The sequence below is a fragment of the Clavelina lepadiformis genome, chromosome 7 (genome assembly GCF_947623445.1).
Source record: "Clavelina lepadiformis chromosome 7, kaClaLepa1.1, whole genome shotgun sequence".
Classification (NCBI taxonomy): Eukaryota; Metazoa; Chordata; class Ascidiacea; order Aplousobranchia; family Clavelinidae; genus Clavelina; species Clavelina lepadiformis.
In genome coordinates this window covers 18,630,220-18,651,083 of record NC_135246.1, presented here as the reverse complement: position 1 = coordinate 18,651,083, position 20,864 = coordinate 18,630,220, and the positions used below count along the sequence as shown (strand labels likewise).

General features: G+C 34.9%; 2 protein-coding genes across 2 annotated transcripts; both read left to right on the top strand.

The window, feature by feature from the left end:
* The first annotated feature begins 26 nt into the window (after positions 1–26).
* Positions 27–9,065, top strand: LOC143465824 (uncharacterized). Its single transcript, XM_076964319.1, has 26 exons — positions 27–209; positions 557–702; positions 969–1,080; positions 1,478–1,598; positions 1,738–1,871; positions 2,105–2,276; positions 2,397–2,559; positions 2,795–2,953; positions 3,062–3,200; positions 3,584–3,764; positions 4,323–4,500; positions 4,594–4,794; positions 4,873–5,034; positions 5,235–5,441; positions 5,524–5,643; positions 5,722–5,798; positions 5,876–6,041; positions 6,242–6,340; positions 7,087–7,208; positions 7,427–7,550; positions 7,623–7,778; positions 7,871–8,046; positions 8,155–8,344; positions 8,448–8,614; positions 8,695–8,775; positions 8,917–9,065. Exons 1-26 carry the CDS (start codon positions 128–130, stop codon positions 8,945–8,947), a joined length of 3,666 nt encoding a protein of 1,221 aa, XP_076820434.1. The 5' UTR covers positions 27–127; the 3' UTR covers positions 8,948–9,065.
* A 2,770-nt stretch (positions 9,066–11,835) lies between these two features.
* On the top strand, positions 11,836–20,561 carry LOC143465332 (calcium-activated chloride channel regulator 1-like). Its single transcript, XM_076963563.1, has 21 exons — positions 11,836–12,020; positions 12,248–12,385; positions 13,149–13,299; positions 13,392–13,509; positions 14,760–14,937; positions 15,025–15,273; positions 15,555–15,776; positions 15,991–16,101; positions 16,199–16,378; positions 16,514–16,768; positions 16,871–17,035; positions 17,124–17,229; positions 17,329–17,408; positions 17,595–17,697; positions 18,277–18,400; positions 18,622–18,764; positions 18,832–19,018; positions 19,080–19,254; positions 19,421–19,577; positions 19,932–20,021; positions 20,187–20,561. Exons 1-21 carry the CDS (start codon positions 11,859–11,861, stop codon positions 20,276–20,278), a joined length of 3,186 nt encoding a protein of 1,061 aa, XP_076819678.1. The 5' UTR covers positions 11,836–11,858; the 3' UTR covers positions 20,279–20,561.
* Positions 20,562–20,864: the final 303 nt, after the last annotated feature.

Below are 20,864 nucleotides of genomic sequence, written 5' to 3'. Positions count from 1 at the left end.
CAAGAAGAGAGATGTAAACCTTTACGTTCCGGAGGCAGATGTTTTATGCGTTTACGTTCTCACACTAGTGCTTATAAGATCACGCTCTATCTTCGTCGTACAACACATAGACGACAGCAAAAAAGCGATGGCTGCACAACTACTACATATTTTGTTGTTTGTATTGGTTGCGTACAAACCATTGTTATCTGGAGCAACTTATGAAACAGGTTTGCTTATTTACTCACTCTTCGTTTTTGATTAGTTATTTACCATGCTTTAGCAATATACATTATTATAAAATATTATTACTTTGCATGTTTACTAGATATTTATTAGTTTTAAAATTTTATTAAGTTTTAATAAGCCAATATATGAGTTATAACATCTTACATTCATTTCGATTACATTTCTATATCATGCATTTCTATACAACGCGAAGTCACAATTTGAGTGCAAACAGTTAAACGTCGTTTTGTTAGCCATATTTTTACCACTAACTAAGTGATTTACAATATATAATTATTTATGTGCATATAAAAACCTTTTCAAATAAACTGTAATAAAACTGCTTCAGAGCAATCGGGAACACTGACACTTCCAAGTTCCAGTTCGGGCACTTTGAAAGTATACGTAACTTTTCCAAACTCCCCAGCAGGTTTTTTGAATGTTCCTAATGTTTATTGTTGGGTCCGATATTCCGGAGAATATTTTCGTACTCAGGTTAGATGGTTAATGCTGTTTTACTTGGTGAGATATATACAGTATTCTGCTATATTTCTAGTGACTTGGTTTATTGTTTATTTGGTGTGGTTGTTATTGACAAAAACATTTTTGGTAATTAATGCTGTGATCATTTTATCGCACAAAATTAATTATTTTACACAACATTGTTATTTTTATTGCTAACTGCTTCAGTTGTGAATATACTTAAATGGAATATTTAGATATAAGAACAATACAATTTTATGTTGTTTTTACCAACACAGGTAAGTGATGTCACTCTTGAAGGGTTTAGTGTACAAGTGACTCGGTATAACGGCAACTCAGGTTGGGATGGGTCACCGACTTTATATTGGTCCGCGCAAATTCAGGATCAAAGTATGATTTCTGACCCTCATGATTATAACTTAATGATGACTTACTATAACCTAATTATAACTTAATAACTCATGATTATGACTTAAAGTCAGCTTTTTATTAAATAAATAGTATTTACCAAAGTTAGTTTTTCTGTGTAGCTTTCGTCTGTTAGTGTTTCAGACTATACTTTTATCACAAAAACCACTTTCTTTTAATCTGCAATAGTCTTGTTCATGACTGTGTATAAGCCAACAAAACATCGATTAGAAGTCCAGAATGTTACACATTTACAGACATGAAGTATACAATCTTCATTTGATAGTTTTTTATAGGTTTAAAAACGCTAAGCTTACAAGTAAATTTGGCCTGTGTAACTGCAATTAGTTAACGAAACTTCTTCTATCTTCATTTACAGTAATCGTAAAAACAATTGGCTCATACAGTTCCAATTCCTATTCGTCGAGAATCAACTTCTCGGAGCATTATGATGCGCCTCCTGCGGTAAAAGCATGGTCGCGTGCCGTACCTCCGTATACGTAAGTCCGACTTAGAATGTCTAAACTTAAATGTACGTGTGCGAGTATACTGAGGAGGAATGCAGTGCCAATGCACACCTGAGCAGGCAGCACTGCACACCTGAGCCTAAGATAATTTTACTAATGTGTTGTTCTGCAGGTTTTCCGTCTCCGTCACTAGTGTCGACACAAGCGGCTTTTATTATAACATTAAGCGAACCGATAGCTCATCTGGCTGGGATCAAAGCATTAATTTATATTGGACTATAAAAGAGATTCCTCTATCCGTGATAGGTATTAACAATGAGTTTATGACGTCTTTCTTGTGCCAATTACTACCTTAAATCAAATGGAAACGCTAGACCATAAAGTGTCAGTTTGTCTGTAACTTAGCATTTTACATGACTTGTACACATTTTACCTGATTTCGTAACGTGAGTGAAAGTCTCATACCTTCTAATGCCAAATTATTATCATCAATTTTTCATTTGTCATGATTTTTCCTCTGTCTATATATTCTTGTGCAGAAATGTCTCAGAAGCTCGGAGAAGCCCCAGTGACAACCACTTACAGCATTCCTGCTCCGGTCTGGGCTACTTACCCAACAGCCACGGAGATTGCTCCCAATATAATTGACATCACAGGAAGAGAAATTCATTTAAGTATAGCTTATCAACTTTTAGCAAACAACACCCAATGGTAAGTTTATGTTTACTGGTGTCACCACCAGAAATAAATATTTGAATCTACATTTAAAGAAATGTACAAGATGCTGCAATATACGTGCTTACAATTTTATCTATCATTATATTTGTGTAGGAAGTTCCCAGTTACACAGACTCTGCAGAGTGAGTCGTTTCTCGAATTATCCGTACGAGGTGATACTGTTTACTTGGACCAAAATGTTAACTTTAAAGGATTGAGAAAATTAACTGTAAAAGCAAGAAAGTTTGTTTCAAATGGAAAAACATTAACTCTTGAGGTAAGATGCGTGTATGTCGTCGTTTTAAAAAACTGTATTAGCACACTAAGCCAAGGTTGAACTTATATAGTATTTTCCGAAAATACTTTATAGTAAAAAGAAGTTTGTTAAAAAAATAGGTTCTAACTGTTGTTTGCAAAGTATAGCAATAATTTACATAGGAAAACTTAGCAATACGCTTGTGTTCAACGGCTTGGGCAACATAGCATACTAACTTTTAACTATACGTATAAAGGCGTCAAAGGTTTGTGCTAGTATCTCGGGTTCGAATTGTCAGCAACTTGGCAAAGCTTATGACATGACAGATGGACAAAACGGAAAAGATGGAGTGTCTAGTCCCAGCGTAGAAATATACTTGCACAATTTGCAAGGAAACGCCAACATTATTAGCAAAGTAAACGCACTTGTTTAAGATTTAAGTTAACTATGTTTGCATTGATCGTTCACATCGGATGAGCGACACCGATACATAAAACCTTCTTGATATTTTTACGTTGAAAAGGCGTCCGAGGGCGTTAAAGGTGAAAACGGCGGCAATGGTCGTAGTGGGCAGGACAACGAATATCAAAGTCCGAATCTAAATCCAGAATCGTCTTGCAAATCAGCATGCGGACCTTTATTTGGAGAAAAGCATTACAAAGGTAACCTCATATAAGTGTTATTATTAAGGTGTGGGGTCATATATATAAAGTTAAGCCGAGGGTAAGAAGGTCGGTTTAAGGAAAACCTAATACATAATTGTTTTGTTTTTTCTGAAACAGTTGTATAATCCGATCTGCGACACTTATTTGTATAGATATTACTATATATCGTTCTGTTCTACTGACCGGAAGTGTAACATAACATGTTTTAATTTTCCTTTTGTTTTGGCAAAAAAAGCTTCAGTTTTTCCTTTCATATTGCTTTTCACGCTTGCAAAGAGTGTATATATAGCCTAATCAAATTTTGCAAAAGCATGCTGTTGACGATGATTATTGTCATCATGTATTGTTTTGTCAATAACATGTTATGGCTATCTCTTTAGGCCCTGCTGGACCAAATGGCGGCAATGGATATGATGGTTACAAATGTGGATTATCAGGGAATGGCGGTTCAGCAGAAAGCGTAACTCTTTTCAGTGAAAATGTATCAGGTTACGTCAGTCTAACCCAGCTGTCTGGAGAGGGCGGCGTACCTGCGGAACACGGCTATGCGGGACGAGGAGGGTAGGACACAAGATTTGTATAACTTAAATTTATTTTAGCTAAAATAGACATATATACCTGTTACTATAAAAGGTTTTATTTAAGTTAAAATTTCAGAAATTTATTAGCTTAATATTTGCTTTATATAATTTTATTCTTACCTTCAAGAATAGAGTGCCCGCAAAGTTTAAAGGGGCTTTATTTTTGTTTTAGTTGTCTATATGTTTGGTAGAGATTTTCGTTTATATTCACGATGAATTGATTTATTTTCATTTTGTGGTTATAAACGAAACAAGAAAAATGTTAAGTAAAAAAATTATAAACTGATCAACACAAATTTGACCGGGTGACCAATCGCAATAATTCAATTTTCGACAAATCATCGGTAAAAACAAGCAAATAAATCAACATGCAGACAAATAAACATAATACACGTGTATGGAAACATAGGCTCCGAGGCCAATGCATATGCACAATGCTAATTATGACGTGAAGACAAAAACTGCAAAAGAGTTTTAACTAACAAACAGTTTTTCTGTAAACAGTTGACAGTTTAATGAAAAATTACTTATGACGTAGATTTGGTGGACCTGGTGGCTGTGGCAGTGAGTGTCACAATTACTTGATTTGTGTTCTCATTATTTGTTGGCCGCAGTGTATTGGAAAGGACCAGAACTGCGGAAGCGACCGAGGTAGCCCTGGCATCCCAGGTCAACCGGGGATGGATGGATTTTTGTACTACCCGTCTCCTGTGATGGTATAAATTTTAAAATTACCTATTATAACTAGTAACGCATACAATTTTTAAGTCAATTTTGTTAAAAAATGTTTATTACTGGCATTTGTTCAGGGAGAATACGGTGCCGTCCGGCAATCCGCCTTGCGGCAAGTGGCAAGTGTTAAAAATTGGTTTGTAGATGAAATCGATTTGCTGGAACTGATACAACGTCATGCCGAAACATTGTTTCAAAGAAACAATAACGATGAAGCCTATGAGGTGTTTTCGTTCCTGCTATCCGTGAGTAAGGAAGGCTCCGACTTACACAATGAGGTAATCAGATCAAAGCTAAGAATACATATTTAAAAAGTTTATAGTCTATATCAGATGCTTCATCAATGGTGTTCTTAGGTGTCAGTGAGAATGAACATGATCACTGAAGGCTTTGATTATTACGGCAACACAAAAAATTACGCTCCAGACCGTGATTGGGCGGATCTTAGCGAAAAAACGGATGCTCTTCTTGCGGAAGGACAAAAGTTAGAGGATGCGTACAATGATGTCATGAATGAAGTATATGTGCATTTAAGAAAATCTTTATACAAACAAAAAACAATTTTAAAATAGGAAACAACTTACGCTAAAAACGTATTTTGAAAAATTTTAGTTTATATTTTTAGTTTGTATTTCAACACGATGAGCCAAGCTAATACCAGTCGTCAAAAAGATATAAGTTCTAAGGCAATATTTTTACTCTGCAACTTTTATTGCAGATACAAGACATCAGTTTAGTTAGTAACACAATGCAATTAGTAATTACTGGAGCTGTTAACATGGCCGATCAAGAATTAGAATATAATCAAATTGACCTTGAAAATCAAAAGAACCTATATGTTAGATCTGTGTGGGATATTGAGAGCACAATGGGAAGTGAAATGCAGCAAATTAACGAACTTCTTCCATTGGCTATAAAAATGCAAGTAAGCATGTGATTATGTGATTAAACTGTGGCTTTTGTTCGCCGTTTTTCAATCAAGTCAGGCATTAATGAATTCAATTTAGATGGCGGCAGATAAAGCTGAAATGATGAAAGGATTCGGCGGGTTGATTGGGGGAATGGCGGGATGCGTGACAGGGTTACTTTTCGGAAATTATGCATCCGCTATTGGTGGAGTCCGCAAGGCATGTCGCTTTACAACGTTTAATTTTTATATCTGTAAAGTTAAAATGACGATTAATTTCACTATCATTTAATTGCAGGTTAAAAAATCTTTAGATCAAGACCCAACATGCAAAACACCTACTGTCGATGAAGCTTCAGCAGCAATCGATGATAAGTAATATGAAAAAAATTATTTTTATAAGCTTATTTGTAAAAAACACTAAATAGTTTTACGTTTTGCTCCTAATAAAGACTTGACTTTGGGTATGCCTATGATGCAATTGATCCAGAAGACTTAGATTTCACAGAAATGAACGCTTCCGCTGTACCACTAATCATGTTAAGTGATCTCAATAAAAACAAGGCTGCTTTGGCTGATGAACTGATGTGCGTGTTGGAAGATCCTGCTAGTCAATATGTACGTATTTCTATCGACTATTCTACATAATCTGCGATGAATGTCAAGTTATTCTGGTTATATGATTTATTTCTTAGTGCCTACTACCACGCCTTAATATGCTTAACTTTGCAATCCACAATTTTATAAAAATGCAAGGCACTTAAAATAATTGAATTCTGTATTACACCATAACTATAACGCGTATATTTGCTTTTTAGGCAGTAGATTTGAATAGATTGATCAACAACTACTTCACCGACGCTGCCGCACGCATTGGTCTCATAAATAAAATAATGAATATCGATGTTCAGCTGAAGGTGAGAGTTTGTCCGTGATATAGTAGGTTTTAAAGGAACGCAGTATAAGGTCTTTGATACATAACATGTTTGGAAAAACTGGTACAGTATTTTAACAAAAATAGACAGTAGCAGCAGACACTTTAACGAAAGGCAAAGGTGATTATCAATTATTAATTAATTAATTATTCACGATTTTATAGGGAAGTGAAAAAAGGACCCGAGAGGTTATGCGTAATATACGGGTAACATCTTGAGCATTAATTCTCCAACAGACTACAGTGTGTTTAAAAACAACATCCGTTAGCAAACAAGTTAATAGAAAATGAATTTTACACTGAATTAAATGGGCTGTATTTCATTAGGTTTAAAGTGTGGGGCAAGCTTGCAAAAACAAATTGGCGTAAAATCTAATCAATAACTGCTTTACCACTACATATAATTAAAAATCCTTTCACCAATATGTTTGCTGACAACCACTCTTTGACAAAAGACCAACTTGTTTTTGGAATTGTTCCTCATTTTAAGTCTTTTTTTATCAGATTTATGTTTCATTGTTTGTTTGATATGACGTCATATTCTCGACCTTGGCACGGGTAGGCTACTCAAAAACGTTAAAGTAAACCTTTTGGGTTTGGGAGAAATATTTTTATATATTTTCACAATCATTGCTTATTTAGAGAATCTTATATGAGTCATAGAGATTTAGAGAGTTTTAGCGCTTTCATATAAGCTATTAACAAGTGAGTTTTTCAACCTTTCCTCAGTCAATCTCATTCAATCGCGATCTTCTCGCTCAAGCACAAAACGCTGTTGATATTGCTGTTGAGTCAACTGAAGAAAGCCTGCCAATGGATGTCAAAAAGAACTTCGCTGATCTTCTTTTCAGGTAAAGAGTTTTGAAAAAAAAACAGTGAAATTGTTATCCAGTGTAGTTTACTTGTTCAAATATTTGAACTCTTCAAAACAAACTAAAACCTTTCCTAAACGAAGAAATTTAACACTGAATTTGATGATTGTATAGTATCCTCTGAAGTTGAAGATGTAAGCACATTCTTAAAAATCATTTTTAAAAATTTCTCATATATATAATATTTTCTTTTCCAGTTTATACCAGACACAGGAAAACCTTATCATGCGGGCAATGTACGAATTGTCTAAAGCTTATCAGTTTGAAAGTTTGTGGGAGTTTGACATCCTTGATAAGTATAGCAGCACATTTAGTGATCAAGTTAGTAGAAAGGGTTTATAATGCTTACTTTTTTAAATTTGCGAACGCTTTAAAGCCTTTGGTTGTCTGTAGGCGCTGGTGTCCAACCTGGGAACATTGGAAGGCATGGTTCAACTCAGCTATATTCGACAAGAACTGGAGAATGACAGAGAGTTTTTCAAGGATAAAATTTCTTCTTTAGCTGGCCCTTCGTCCCATGTTTACACACCCTTTTGGGAATTTAATGAGGTTGATAATTTATTTAAAATTGAAAGAGAACTGTTTTAACGGTAACGGCTTTCACTTGACTTATCCCTCGTGTGTAAATTTTATCACTTCAGGTAAACAGCCCGGATTTGATAGCATCTTTGCAAACCAATGGTGAGTTTTCAATGCAACTCATGGTTGATCCAGATGATCCGAGTGTTGGAGGCTGTGACAGTTGTTACAACGCAAGGCTTTTGTCTTTCTACGTTGAATTAAGCGGTGCCGCCCAGCCCAGTGCAGTTCCTTCCAAGTAAGAAAAAATACTTTGTAACTCGTCACCAATCTGCAACTTATGATAATGTTTTAGAATGCTTTTGCCAGCAACTCTTAATACCAATAAATTTAATTCTTTGCATAGGATATATATCAAAGTAGCACATCTTGGCGATTCCTCTTTCATGTTGCCACTGGTTAATGGACAAAAAGCAATAGAGCTCCTTCAGCAAACTCCAGAAGACGTTGATGCTGGTCACATAATGTCCTTTGATCTTAGCAATCCTATTTTATCTGTTGCAGATCCAGCATTGGCAGTGGATTTTCTGAAAACTGTAATCTGTTTAGAGTAAAATTTGTTGACTGTAATTGCAATCGTTTTATTGGTTTTGAAACTACATCTCAGAATGCTTCCTTACTTAGTCTGATCATCAATAGGAGCATAAATTCTGTGAGAATTCCGACGATTTCTTTGGGTCGAAACCATGCAAAAGCCCCTACGCAACGTACATTATAAAAATACCAAGAGATAAAAATCAAGATTGCAGTTTGGATCCAAACTATCAGGTGTCTGGCTCTAACTGCAAGGAACTGGATTTCACAAAGTAAGTTGTTTTGCAAATAGTGGACCTTTTGCACCGATGAATGCGCATATTTGCCTTTTCTGGATAGATATGTTGTGCAGGTTTGACACCGTGCGCGTTTATGAAAAAGTGAAATCGTGGAGCGGTTACCCAGTCCAACCAAGTGCGGAAGAAATGAAAAGGTGGATTTCTTTAAACAAAGTTAAATTTACACTTACAAAAACATTTCAAGTAAAACGAATAACTTAACTGCCATATAGTCTGATTAAGCATTTTTTCATAATCTGTTTTCAAAACATTTATTATGGTCCTTTACATTGCAGACTCATATCCAAGTCGAAAGAAGCGGAATAATATAGAAAGCCAGTTCAACTGCTCTGCATGCAATATAATGCTTTTAACATGTTAATTTGGTGACGTGATAATCGGTAAAATACGTAAGTCCAATGAAATAAAACTAAACAAATGGAAACACTTTTGTTTTAAAATCAAACTTATGGAAGGCTATGTTTTTCACCGTGTAGTTTATGTAATTGCAAACCAAAATACAAAAGAGTCAAATCTATTAATGATAATAATCTCAATAATTTAACACTTGAACTCCAGCGTCATCATATGTTAACAACTTATTATGAAGACAGGGATTAAGGGTGTTCAAACGTTTAACGCAAGGAAACTATCTATACAGTAACTTTGAAGTTAAGCAAATTGTATTTTTAACAACATTTAAGTATCAAACTTGTAAATCAGTTTATGTTTTTGCTTTCTGTCATTAAATTTTACATAAATCGTGTGTTTAAACATAAATTTTTAAACCAAATCAATTAATTGAATTGAATTCACGCACTTTTCACAAAAGATTTAGCTTTTACAAAGAACTTAACCGGTTTAAAAATAACTTTTAAAAGCGCACTAAAGCAACCTATATCATAAAACACGCAATGACATACAAAATGATCTGACAACAATCTTATATAGTTTTGATACTTAGCAGTCAATACACTATTCGAGAATACGGTTTGCTTGCGTAGTAAACTGTCTTACTGGTAGGCTGCTGTATGCAACCTTTGTTAGATTTTCATGTGAAGAGCATATAAACGACGTGATATGATGTATACCAGCGGTTGTTTTTACCAGTGTTTTAATTTCTTGAATAGTAGACTTATGCTTCCTGGATTTCTAAAGTAGAGTTTAGTCTTTACTGTGTACATAAAAGTTTTGCAGAAAAGTCTAAACTTTCGAAGTTACATCGGCATTTAATAATTTTCATTTAAAGACTAATGTTGGTTTAAAAGTTGTTTAAAATGGCACTTACAATAAATTTATTACAATTATTACTTATAGTAATTAAGGTATACGTCACGTGCTTAAAATATTCAATTTAAAAGGGATACCAATTGAAACATTTTAATTGCAGCAGTTGATAACTTTATATACTTATAAATTCTCAATATAAAGTATAAATCGTTGACACAATTGCGTATGTATAACGTGACTGGCAACCTTTTTATCAGACGTACAGAAACTTGTTTGCCATAAAATTCAATCCAAAAATAATTCAAGTTAAGTGCATTGTATTTGATTATAATTATCGTTATTTCCGAAGTTTGTTCAGTATGATCTTTTCCATGTGTTATAGATCAAAATTTACCTATGTCAAAATTTTTATGTACAGTTCATTTAAAACAGTAGGTAAATTGCTTTAGTATGATTGGCCTAGTGCTTTTAGCAAAACAACCTTAAAAGCAATAACATTTGACAAGTTTATTCTAAACTTTTATCCGAATTCTTAAGTAAAAGCTGTTAAGGTTAAGGTGTATACGTGCCAGCTTGGCACATCGCTTGGATCACGACTTACCATTGACACCTGATTAGACAGTACTTCTTTCTCACAAAATTGATATAAACAGGCCCTAGTTTTGCCACTTTAAATGTTTGATTTGCGGTTAATGTCTTCCAAAAATAATTCAACTTAAGTACACTATAATTCATTATCCTTAATTTCGAAATTTGTACAGCATGACCTTTCCCATGTGTGAGATCGATATTTGCGTATGTCGAAAATTTGTCTGTGAACCGTAGGCTACGTTCGAAAAAGTTATTAGCTATTGTATTAATTGTTTGATTAGTATTTTAGCAAAAGAAAGTTAAACTACATATGTCGGTTATGTCGTGTGCTAGAATATCATATTGAAAAGCAATCGCAGTAACATGTAACTGCAATCGATGTCTTTGTAAATTGCTTACAGTCGCCATCCAGTGGTCGATAAGTGAAAACGAGTATTTATAGACAACAGTATCCGAACTAAGCAATTCTTTCTATGTGTAGTATATGCTTGAAATGCAATTGCAAATTTTTTTGCTATAATATACAATTTATATATTTAAAATGCAAGAATTATTCAATGTCATTCCAATTTTGATATCAACAATAAAAATAACTAAAAAGCTTAGTGATGCTGATACGAGTAGGGTATAAAAATCAAGAATTAGATCCAAATATTGCATTGATTTCAGAAAATTTTTGTTTTTTTTGTCTACTTTATACGGATAGTGCATTTGTTTAACATTTTACAATGAATTTTTTACGGATAACGTGTAATGCATTTATCCCCTAAACATGTGATTTACTGTATACAGTATTCGTTCTTAATTTTTTCAGCAGTATCCGTCAATTTTTGGAAATGCTGCAGTCATAAACTTGCAATGATTATTCGATAACATATTTTAATATTGAAGGTAATTGATGACTTACTAAAACATTATGTACGTGCAATTTTCCAACAGCGCTTGGATCATGTGCTATAGTTGACATTTTAACTATATGTACAGTATTTGTTATAGAATTAGTTACAGAAACAGGTGTTATTTTCACGCGTCCTTCGTGTATTAAACTAACACTTGATGTCTTTTGAAATTAACAACACTCGAAAACCTGTGTGTTTGCTTACTTCAACTTACGTATAGTTAGCTCAGCATGACCGTTCCCATGTCGACCAATATTAGCTCACGCCCGCACAAGTTTGAAAATATCTTTCCATAAGTATGCACGTATAAATTCACATGCTCACAAAATAGGAAACTTTAATCAAACATTTCTATTACGTTTAATAATGCAGTTTGAAGCGCAGGATGTCTCGGTGCAGTTGCAGACTCGTGAAATTTTCAAATGCTTAATTTTATTCAAACATTTTAGTCTCAAAATTAATTTTGATATTATGATCATGTTTTATTTGTTTCTAGCAATAACAGATAATTCAGCCATATGAATATGATTTCTTATCTGCTGATAACTTTTCTGTCAATCTTTACTTGCGCTCAGGCACTCTCAAGCTCTGTAAAGTTGGTTGACAACAAATATGAGGGTTTAGTGATTGGAATCAACCCAAAACTACCAGAAGATCCTGATATAATAGAAGGCATTAGGGTGAATAGTCTTAAGAACTTTTGATGTTAGCTTGGAGATATATCTAAGAAATATATTCAAATAGTAATAAAATCTTTTTAATTGTTAAACAAATTATTTCAAAGCAAAATCATTGCAAAAACGAGGCGAACAATGTGATTTCTAAAAAACTTTAAGATATATATCATAGCCGCCGTGTGTAGTATTGATATATGTAGAACAATACCAAAATTTTTTGTTTTGTGTAGCAAATTATGTCCGATGCCTCAAAGGTTCTGTGGAAAGCCACAAACAACCGTGCTTCTTTCGGAGAAATTACAATCCTTGTTCCAAAAACTTGGACTGCTGGCAGCTACTATGCGGCGTTAAATGAAACTTATGATGATGTAAGTATACCCTGCAGCAACTTCAAACTGGACTGAACGTTTTTCTTAACACTAAAGCTCCGGGGAAAAAAGTATACCTAAAACTCCGGCAATGTCGATTTCGACAATGTTTGATTTTCCGACTGCTCACAGGCTACAGGCTAAGAACAGGAAGTTGAAAACATTCAAATGTCAAACGTAAATCTAATATCTGTAGCCTGTAAGTAGCTGTCACAAGTTATGAAATAGCCTAAGCTACAGTTCCTTCTTTTATGTAAAAGAACAGTAGAACTGGAACTAGCCCTCGTACTAATCTCCAACTTTGACCCTAGCCAGACTACAGCGACTATAAGCTCAAAGGTAGAGATTAGTTCATTTGCCTTTGCTCCCAACGATGGAGACGCATTTTTTAAAATTCTTTGGGAAGACTATCCCACAAAACTGGCTGGAGTGCTGTCGTGCATCTGAAAGACTAATCGAAATCGACAAATTCGGAGTTCTTGGTATAACTCAAAATAAAAATTGCTACGTAAATTTTATATTCTAATTATTGAGCTGAAAGTAAACATAACAGAAATTTGCTCGACAGCGTAAAATCTGAAAATCGTGAGCAAACAGCAACTGTTAAAAATTGCGTTTTGAACTTATAAAAATGTCGAAATCGACATTGCCCGGAGTTCTAGTGTTAAACAAATTTTCATCATCGTTTTGCGGTGGAGAATTCAATAATACATTTGTTCATGCCGTATGAACTAAGGATTTAAAATTAAACCATTTAAAACAGGCCGATATTCTTGTTGCTCCTGCAAACCCAAAGTACGGTGATTCACCTTACACAATGCAATATGGAGAATGTGGTGTCCCGGCAGAGCACATTCATATCACTCGTGACTTCATTCTCAATGATGACGTTGTCGCAAACTACGGCCCAAAAGGTGGAAACTACATGTCGTTACAATGCGCATCTTAGGAACTTATTTCGCCTTTAATTGCTTTTAACTGACGCACTTCAAAAAATGTTGTGTAGGTAAAACTATGATTCATGAGTGGGCGCACTTGAGATGGGGAGTTTATGATGAAAGCGTCACTGAAGGTTACGATCCGTTTTATTTTTCGCCAACAACGTTGGATCCTCAAGCAACCAGGTGCATTTCGATAATGTGTGCTGGTTGAAACACGAAAATTAAATAAAATAGGTTTCTTTGGTTTTTCTTCAAACAAATTTTTAAGGGACCAATCTATATACCAAAATGAAATTAAAGTAGCTACTAAAAACCACATTGTGGCTTATGTAAGTATCGTTACATGTCAGGCTAAATCTTGTATTTATATCACTCTATTAACTTCTTTTAAATGGTGTGTCTTTTACCACTTTGCAACGTACAAAATCTGCCAATCCTGCTGCGAAAAAGTGACATCATTGTGAGTGGTGGAGTCCTTTTTGTTCAAAATATTAACACTGTTCGCTGTCTCTGAGGCTGTGAATTTTGTTTATTTTGGTGTATCTCCATAACCTTGATGTGTTATGATCGTATTTCGATTTAATTATATGGATACCAGGATATGTTCATTACTCAAAGTTAGATATTTTTATTGACATAAGCTACAAGTTATAAATTAAAACTTTCAAAAGTAAGGCATATATTGAGTCCGATGCGTTGGTTTAGTACTGTATATATTTCCTTTGATGTACCATAAATAAATGTGTTAAAAAAATTTTTCTTTCTATATATTTTTTTGGCTTATATTGCATTTAGGTTTTATGTAACTATGTTTTCATTGAATTTAAAATTACGATAATTCATTGACGTGACCAGAAAAAACGTTTTTAAGCTTAAAACTATCGCTTTCCTGTATCGTTTCATAATGTACTTATATAATCTATAATGTAATACAACTTTGTTGCTTAATAATTCATCTTTGTCACACTAAAATAATTTATTTTTACCGTACTTGATGGCATATTGTAGTTTATGCGAAATTGTAGTGTAAAAATTGTGTAATTACATTTTGGTCTTTAGTAGTTACATTAGTTAGGCTACATCAGGTACCTTTTAGTATATACTGTAGAATGGTTCTTTTTAGGGCTGCTGTTTAAGATTAAATTCATTGGTTCACTCCTGTACTTGCAAGTTTTAACGTAGAATTTAATAATCGAGGCATCAACTGTACCACTGGGCAAACCGATTGTATAACTGAACCCATTCCATCTTAAAAAATTTTTGGCTCAACTCGACAGGGTAATTAGCGGTTTTGTGGCTACGATTACAACGAATATTGTTCTGTACATCAACGGGTACTGTTATACCATTTAACCATGTTATAATTGTTTTAAACAAACCAAAACCAGAAAAATTAACCCAAAATATCTTTTGAATTGACGGTTAAATTGAAGATGTCCAGCTTCTTTAAGAGGAATCAACGTTGTTGTTGTTAACGAAACGTTTGCGAGAGATTGCCAATATGACGAGGACAAGGATTGGCTACCAGAAGAAGATTGCATTTTTGTCGTGGATGTGAACCAGCCTCCATCTTTAAATGCCTCTCTCATGGCCTATCAGTTTATGGACGACGTGAGTAATATGGAAAATATTTATTGCAAAAAAACTTTGGCATACAGTTAGGATAATTTTCAAAGTTTGTTAATTCAACTTTTACAGGTCGTCGCGTTTTGCCATGACGACGAGAGCGACCCAGACAACCAGCATAATACCGAAGCACCGAACGAGCACAACCGACTTTGCAATCAGCGGAGTGTTTGGGACGTCATGTTGTCCTCAGTTGATTTCAAAAACAACGCTAACCTACCAGTTTCTGAGTCGGTCGATATTACACCAACATTCCGTGTAATCCAAGCCCAGAAAATACGGTTTGTTTTGGCGTTGGACACCTCTGGAAGTATGGGCGGGGTATGAACATCATGGAATATGTAGGCTTAGCAATGCTCTGTGCAGTTTTCTCTTAAAAGTTATAGCCTAATGTTTAATTCTACTTTACAAAATTTTTGAAGACATATGAAATTCATTTAATAACAGCTTTTTTAAAGGAAGTTTTTTCAGAAGAAGTCACCAAATTTCGATTAGCACTTTTTCTTTTCATAACCATAAGTGGAAAGGAGTCTGCAGAAACAAACGATTACGATTACGTGTACGTAGAAAGTATAAGTTTAATCAATTTTTCATTTTTGCAGCTGAGATATGAAAATATGATAACTGCTGCATCAACAATCATTCAAACTTGCATGAGTTACGGAAGCGCGCTTGGCATCGTCGAGTTTTCTTCTACTGCGCAACAGCTTAGTGAATTGAAAATAATAAACTCTCAAGATGACCGAGAATACTTGCTTGAACGACTTCCTATGGGAACGGCTGGATCGACGTGCATTGGCTGTGGAATACTTACAGCTTTAAACGTCAGTCATGTTTATTGTTTAATCAAACTTTTAGAGCTAGACTAACTACTTATTTTATAGCCTAAGCTTGTGCCTTTATTTATTACTTAAAAGGTACAACTAGCTGAGACGTATACAGGTTTTACACTCTTATTGCATATAGTAAATGAACTTCTATTAGTATTTACTTACGCTTAGAGATTAGTGGGCTATGCGATAATTGCACATTACTTAGGTTTTGGAAAACTTTGGAAATGCGGCTGGCGGTCATGTGATTATCTTAACGGACAGTGAGGAAAACGAAGCCACGACGACAGACGATGTGTTTTCTACCGTCTTGGACAAGGTAGCTTTATTAAAGCAATCTTCTAAATGAAGGCATGTATCTCGTATATTGTTCTTGGACAAAATAAAATGTTATTGTGATCTGTGTGGTTGTGCAGAAAGTGGTGGTGGACTCTTTATTTTTTGGAGATTTCGTGAACAAAGAATTAGAAGATTTGACAAAAGCAACAAACGGCATAATATCCACTTCTCCAGTGGATAACCTGGAAAGTCTAATTCAATCATTTATTGCTTTGGCGCAGTCAAAGGATGGGGATGTTTACGACAAACTCTTTCAGGTGAACCCTTCGCTTTGAGTCGCTTTTTATTTAAGATATGCTTGGCATTTGACTACATATTTTACTTACGTAGCCATTGTCATGACATACATTCTGAATCTATACTGTAGATATATGACCGCGCTTTGAATGTAGGTATATAGCAACACGCATTACATGGGTTCAAGCGACTTTGCCGCCGGACTTGCCACCATAGATTCAACAATAGGCAAAGATACATCTTTTACTTTCACGTGGTCTCAGTATGCAGTTCCACCACTTGTAACGATTACAGATCCGACTGGCAGTAAATACTGCTCCGCCAATACATCCCTAGGTTGCAGTCATGTTGGTGTAACAACGAAACCGGATATTAAAACCATAGTTTTTGAAATTCCTGATACAGCTAAGGTATTGATGTTTTTTAAATAATTGGAAAACCTTCGCTGTTGTATATCAAGTTTCACATTATTTAAAAGGAATAAGTTAGTTATCGGCATTCTTGTTGATCAGGCTGGAAATTGGTATTATGAAATAAGAACAGATAGTCACACAGAAATAGTCAACGTGTTGGTGACAACTAAAGCCGCAGATGAAAACATTCCTCCAATCTTTGTGGAATCTTCTATTTCAGCGAGTGATGCAATCCCTGGAACTCCTGTAGTAGTAAATGCAAAGGTCGGAAAATATTGTGCATACTTGCTGTAGTTAAATGACTGTAATGAGAGCTGATTTTATTGTGAATCAGCAATTTTATTACGTATAGGTTACGATCGATTACGAACCGGTTTTAGGAGCAGTTGTTCAAGCACAAGTTACATCTGTAAACAACATGCAAGTTTACATACTAGACCTATTCGATGACGGCGCAGGTGATATAGTTTCAAAAATAACAAACTGATTCTATGCTCTCATACTTTGTCCATTTTATGTCTTTTACACTTTTCTATTTTTTCAACGCATACTTTCAGCACCGGATGTAAGGAAAAACGACGGAGTGTATTCACGTTACTTTACCAAGTACAGCATTTCCGGCCAGTACTCTGTGCAGGTACAGCCTAAAAATTTGTCGCATTAGTGAACAAGTCTACATCAATAAACACTGTAGGATAGACACGACTGTGCTTTTGTTATAAAAAACTTTTCAACTTTCCACCATTTAGGTCTAAAAAACCTAAATTGGCATATGTACATTCTAAACGATGAGATGACCGACAGGTTTTACTGCATATTACAGATAAACGTCAAGGGTATGGGTAAAGATTCTGCCCCTGTTGAGGATTTTCGGTCATCATTGGGATCACCGGCAACATTTGACTATGGATATGCCAACTTTGACGGTAAAGTACAGTCTTGTCAACAAACACTATTTTTTGTTCCATTTCAATCTGATTCCATCTAACAACTTGGGATGTTTTTAAATATTAATGCGAAATACATTATCATTATATTTCATGTCTAGTCTCTCGGTTTTATATGATGCGAATACGATGTAAAGTTCAGATTATTTTTACTTTGTGACGTAAGAGTTACGTTGTGTTTGGAGAATAATATAAAGTATTTCCAAATGTTGTGCAAAAACAAGTGAAAAATAACAAAAGCTTCAAGCTAAATTTATTGTTATAACTGAGTACATTAAAATATACTATCCGTGGGAGCTAAAAGTCCATTGCCTTATTCCATGAAATTCTCATTGGCAGCTCTGATTAACTAGAGTCAAATGTTCGGTAAATTAAGTAGCCTATACCAATCGAAATGTATTTGAACTACTCACCACGTATGATTGTGCAATGATACCGTAATAATTACCAACATAAAGTTTTAAAGACAATGCAGTGTGTGCAAGCTGTGTACGGGCGACATAAACCATACACACTGATAAGATATGCACAGATAAAGTTGTTTTTCGTAATTAAAAGGCGACGCCGTTTTAAATCCTGCCTCACCAGACCACGTGACATCTACTAAACCTAAAGCAACCACCACTGCAGATATTGACGCCTTTGCAAGGATTGATACTGCAGGAACATTCTTCTTTAGCAAGTATCAGCTTATAAGATAAGCTTATAAGACGCTCTTTTGTGTTGTTGTTTATTACAGTTGAGAGCTAAGCTAGTAATTTTCATTACGTTTTTATAGAATAGGTGACAATTAAACTATTGGTCAACTTGTTTATGCAGTATGTTTCCAGCCAGCTAGTTTTCGATTCAAAAACTTCTAACTTTTGCACAAAAGTTGTTAGTTGTTTATTTGTTACCACTCAGGCCTATCAATGAAACTGATGCTGATCTATACCCACCAAGCAGAGTGATCGACCTCAAAGTGAAGCAGATTGATCCCCTGGATGTAACTCAAGGAGTCCAGCTGACATTTACCTCACCGGGAGATGATTACGACTCAGGAACGGGTAAAAATCGTTTCTAAACTTTTAAAGAAGCATTGGAAGACGTTATTGCGTTTAATTAACATTGCAGCCGACTTCTACGAAATTCGCTACACCTACGATCAGCCGAGCGCTCTTTCCTCCTCATTTTCCAACGAAATTCCAATAACAAGCGCAAATCTCGTATCGGGCGATTTATTGACTCCGAGTGTTGCTAAAAGTGCGGAAACTTTTGTGGTTGATCTCAACGATATCCCATCAGACCGAGACCTTCTCATGTAAGTCTTAACTCAACCTAAACACGATTAACAAACTTTTTAATCTACTCATGGATCTTAGAGTAGCCTTTGCTCTCCGCGCTACTGACAATGCTGGTAACGTTGCCGAAGTTTCAAACATTGCAATGATGAACCTCTTTCTAAAACCACCTGAGGTTTCATGTACTGACGATCAAGGAAGGCCGGTGAACACAGAACCTTTTGAAAAAAAGAAGCAATGCAAGACATTTTATCAGGTTCACCAGATCACAAAAAAATTTGTGTGAAATCACTTTTTTCTTTCTTGTTTAATTTGTTTGAAACTAAACAAATAAGAGACAATTACTGGATTGGTCAGCACGTACCTGACGTATTAATTAATTATCGTATCTATTATCCATATATTAATCTCTTATTTTACAGTGTTCTAATGGTCAACTATTCACCAAGCACTGCGCTTCCGAGTCCGTGTTTAACCCTATCCGCGGTGTTTGCGATCAACCAGAAAACGTGCCTGCTTGTACTACTGGGGCCTATGTTGAAGACAATGCAGAACCAACTAATATCCCTCAGTCCAAACGTAGGCTAATTTGTTGTATCAAGACTGTTTTCAACGTTGGCCCAACAATATTCTTTTCACATGGGCTGTAGTAATTATTCGAACTCCACGAACATTTATTAGGAGCAAGCAGTTTAAAAATACTAATTTGTCGATAATTCCAACGTTTACAGATAGTTTTAGTAGTTTAGTTTAATGTGGACATCAGCATTGAATAAGGTTGAAAAGCTTACACAAAATTCTCCTGTTAAGAAGGCTATGCATATTGCATACGCATCGTAATATTATAAAATAAATAACTATATTGTTTGTTTTATTGATGTGTACCATGCTCATTTATTTTTATTTTTTCAATTTTGTGTTTACAAACTTTAGCCACATGCGTAAGTGATGATGGTCTGCCTCTGACGACACAGTTCTTTCCCAAAGAAGGCGATTGCTTGCATTATTATCAATGTGTGGCAGGTAACCAAATCCCTATGTTTAAATAAAAATATTTGTATTATCTTGCTACTCTTTTTTAACTAACTTAGTACCAGAAAAGCAGTTCATGCAAACTTCCAAAAAGTTGTAATAGCGACTACAGATTACATTATTGAATACATCAATAACTCTTGTCAAATTATACAGGGGTTCTGATGGAATATACTTGCCCGACGGGGTTGTTGTTCAACGAAGTAATTCAAATATGTGATTGGCCAGAAAACGTTCCAGATTGCTAAAGCTTCAGGAAATAACTTTTTCGCTGAAAGTTGATTTTAAGGAAATCGTCTAATTTTTGTGGTTAGGTAATCTTCAGCGTGCAATCGGTGGTACCGGGATATTCAGAACAATAAGCTGAATATCAAGAATACCAATAAAACATTAATTGAATTGTGGTGCTTTAACACGAATTCGAATGATATACGTGAAGCTTATATTAACCCTAATTGTGGTAATAACAATAATAAAAAAATCTGCTACTATGTTAGAAAAACGAAGCAGAAATAAAATCTGTCCGATTTCTACGATAAGTGTTGAATGAACTGCAAATCAATTAATTCCGAATAGGTTATACGGAGACATTTGGATACAGTATGTATACAGCATTTGGCACCAGTATACCCATCACTAATAATAGACTATGGTATAATATACTCTAATCCTCATTTAGCGTAAAATGTTGGACGAAATAATTTCAGTCATTTCTACAGACCCAAATAATAATTCTTGAATGTTACTATCAACAATTTGTTTATGCAAAGGCGAAGCCATTAACTGACCTGCTATGCAAAACAAACAAAAACTCCCATTCAATTATTTTTCTTT

Excerpts from the sequence above, each read along its gene's own strand:
- LOC143465824 (XM_076964319.1), top strand. The coding sequence starts at position 128 with ATGGCTGCACAACTACTACATATTTTGTTGTTTGTATTGGTTGCGTAC. Across the intron at positions 2,954-3,061 it reads ACGCCAACATTATTAGCAAA|GCGTCCGAGGGCGTTAAAGG; the intron begins GTAAACGCACTT and ends TACGTTGAAAAG. Across the intron at positions 4,795-4,872 it reads GCTCCGACTTACACAATGAG|GTGTCAGTGAGAATGAACAT; the intron begins GTAATCAGATCA and ends TGGTGTTCTTAG.
- LOC143465332 (XM_076963563.1), top strand. The coding sequence starts at position 11,859 with ATGAATATGATTTCTTATCTGCTGATAACTTTTCTGTCAATCTTTACT. Across the intron at positions 13,300-13,391 it reads CGCAAACTACGGCCCAAAAG|GTAAAACTATGATTCATGAG; the intron begins GTGGAAACTACA and ends AATGTTGTGTAG. Across the intron at positions 19,019-19,079 it reads TCAGACCGAGACCTTCTCAT|AGTAGCCTTTGCTCTCCGCG; the intron begins GTAAGTCTTAAC and ends CATGGATCTTAG.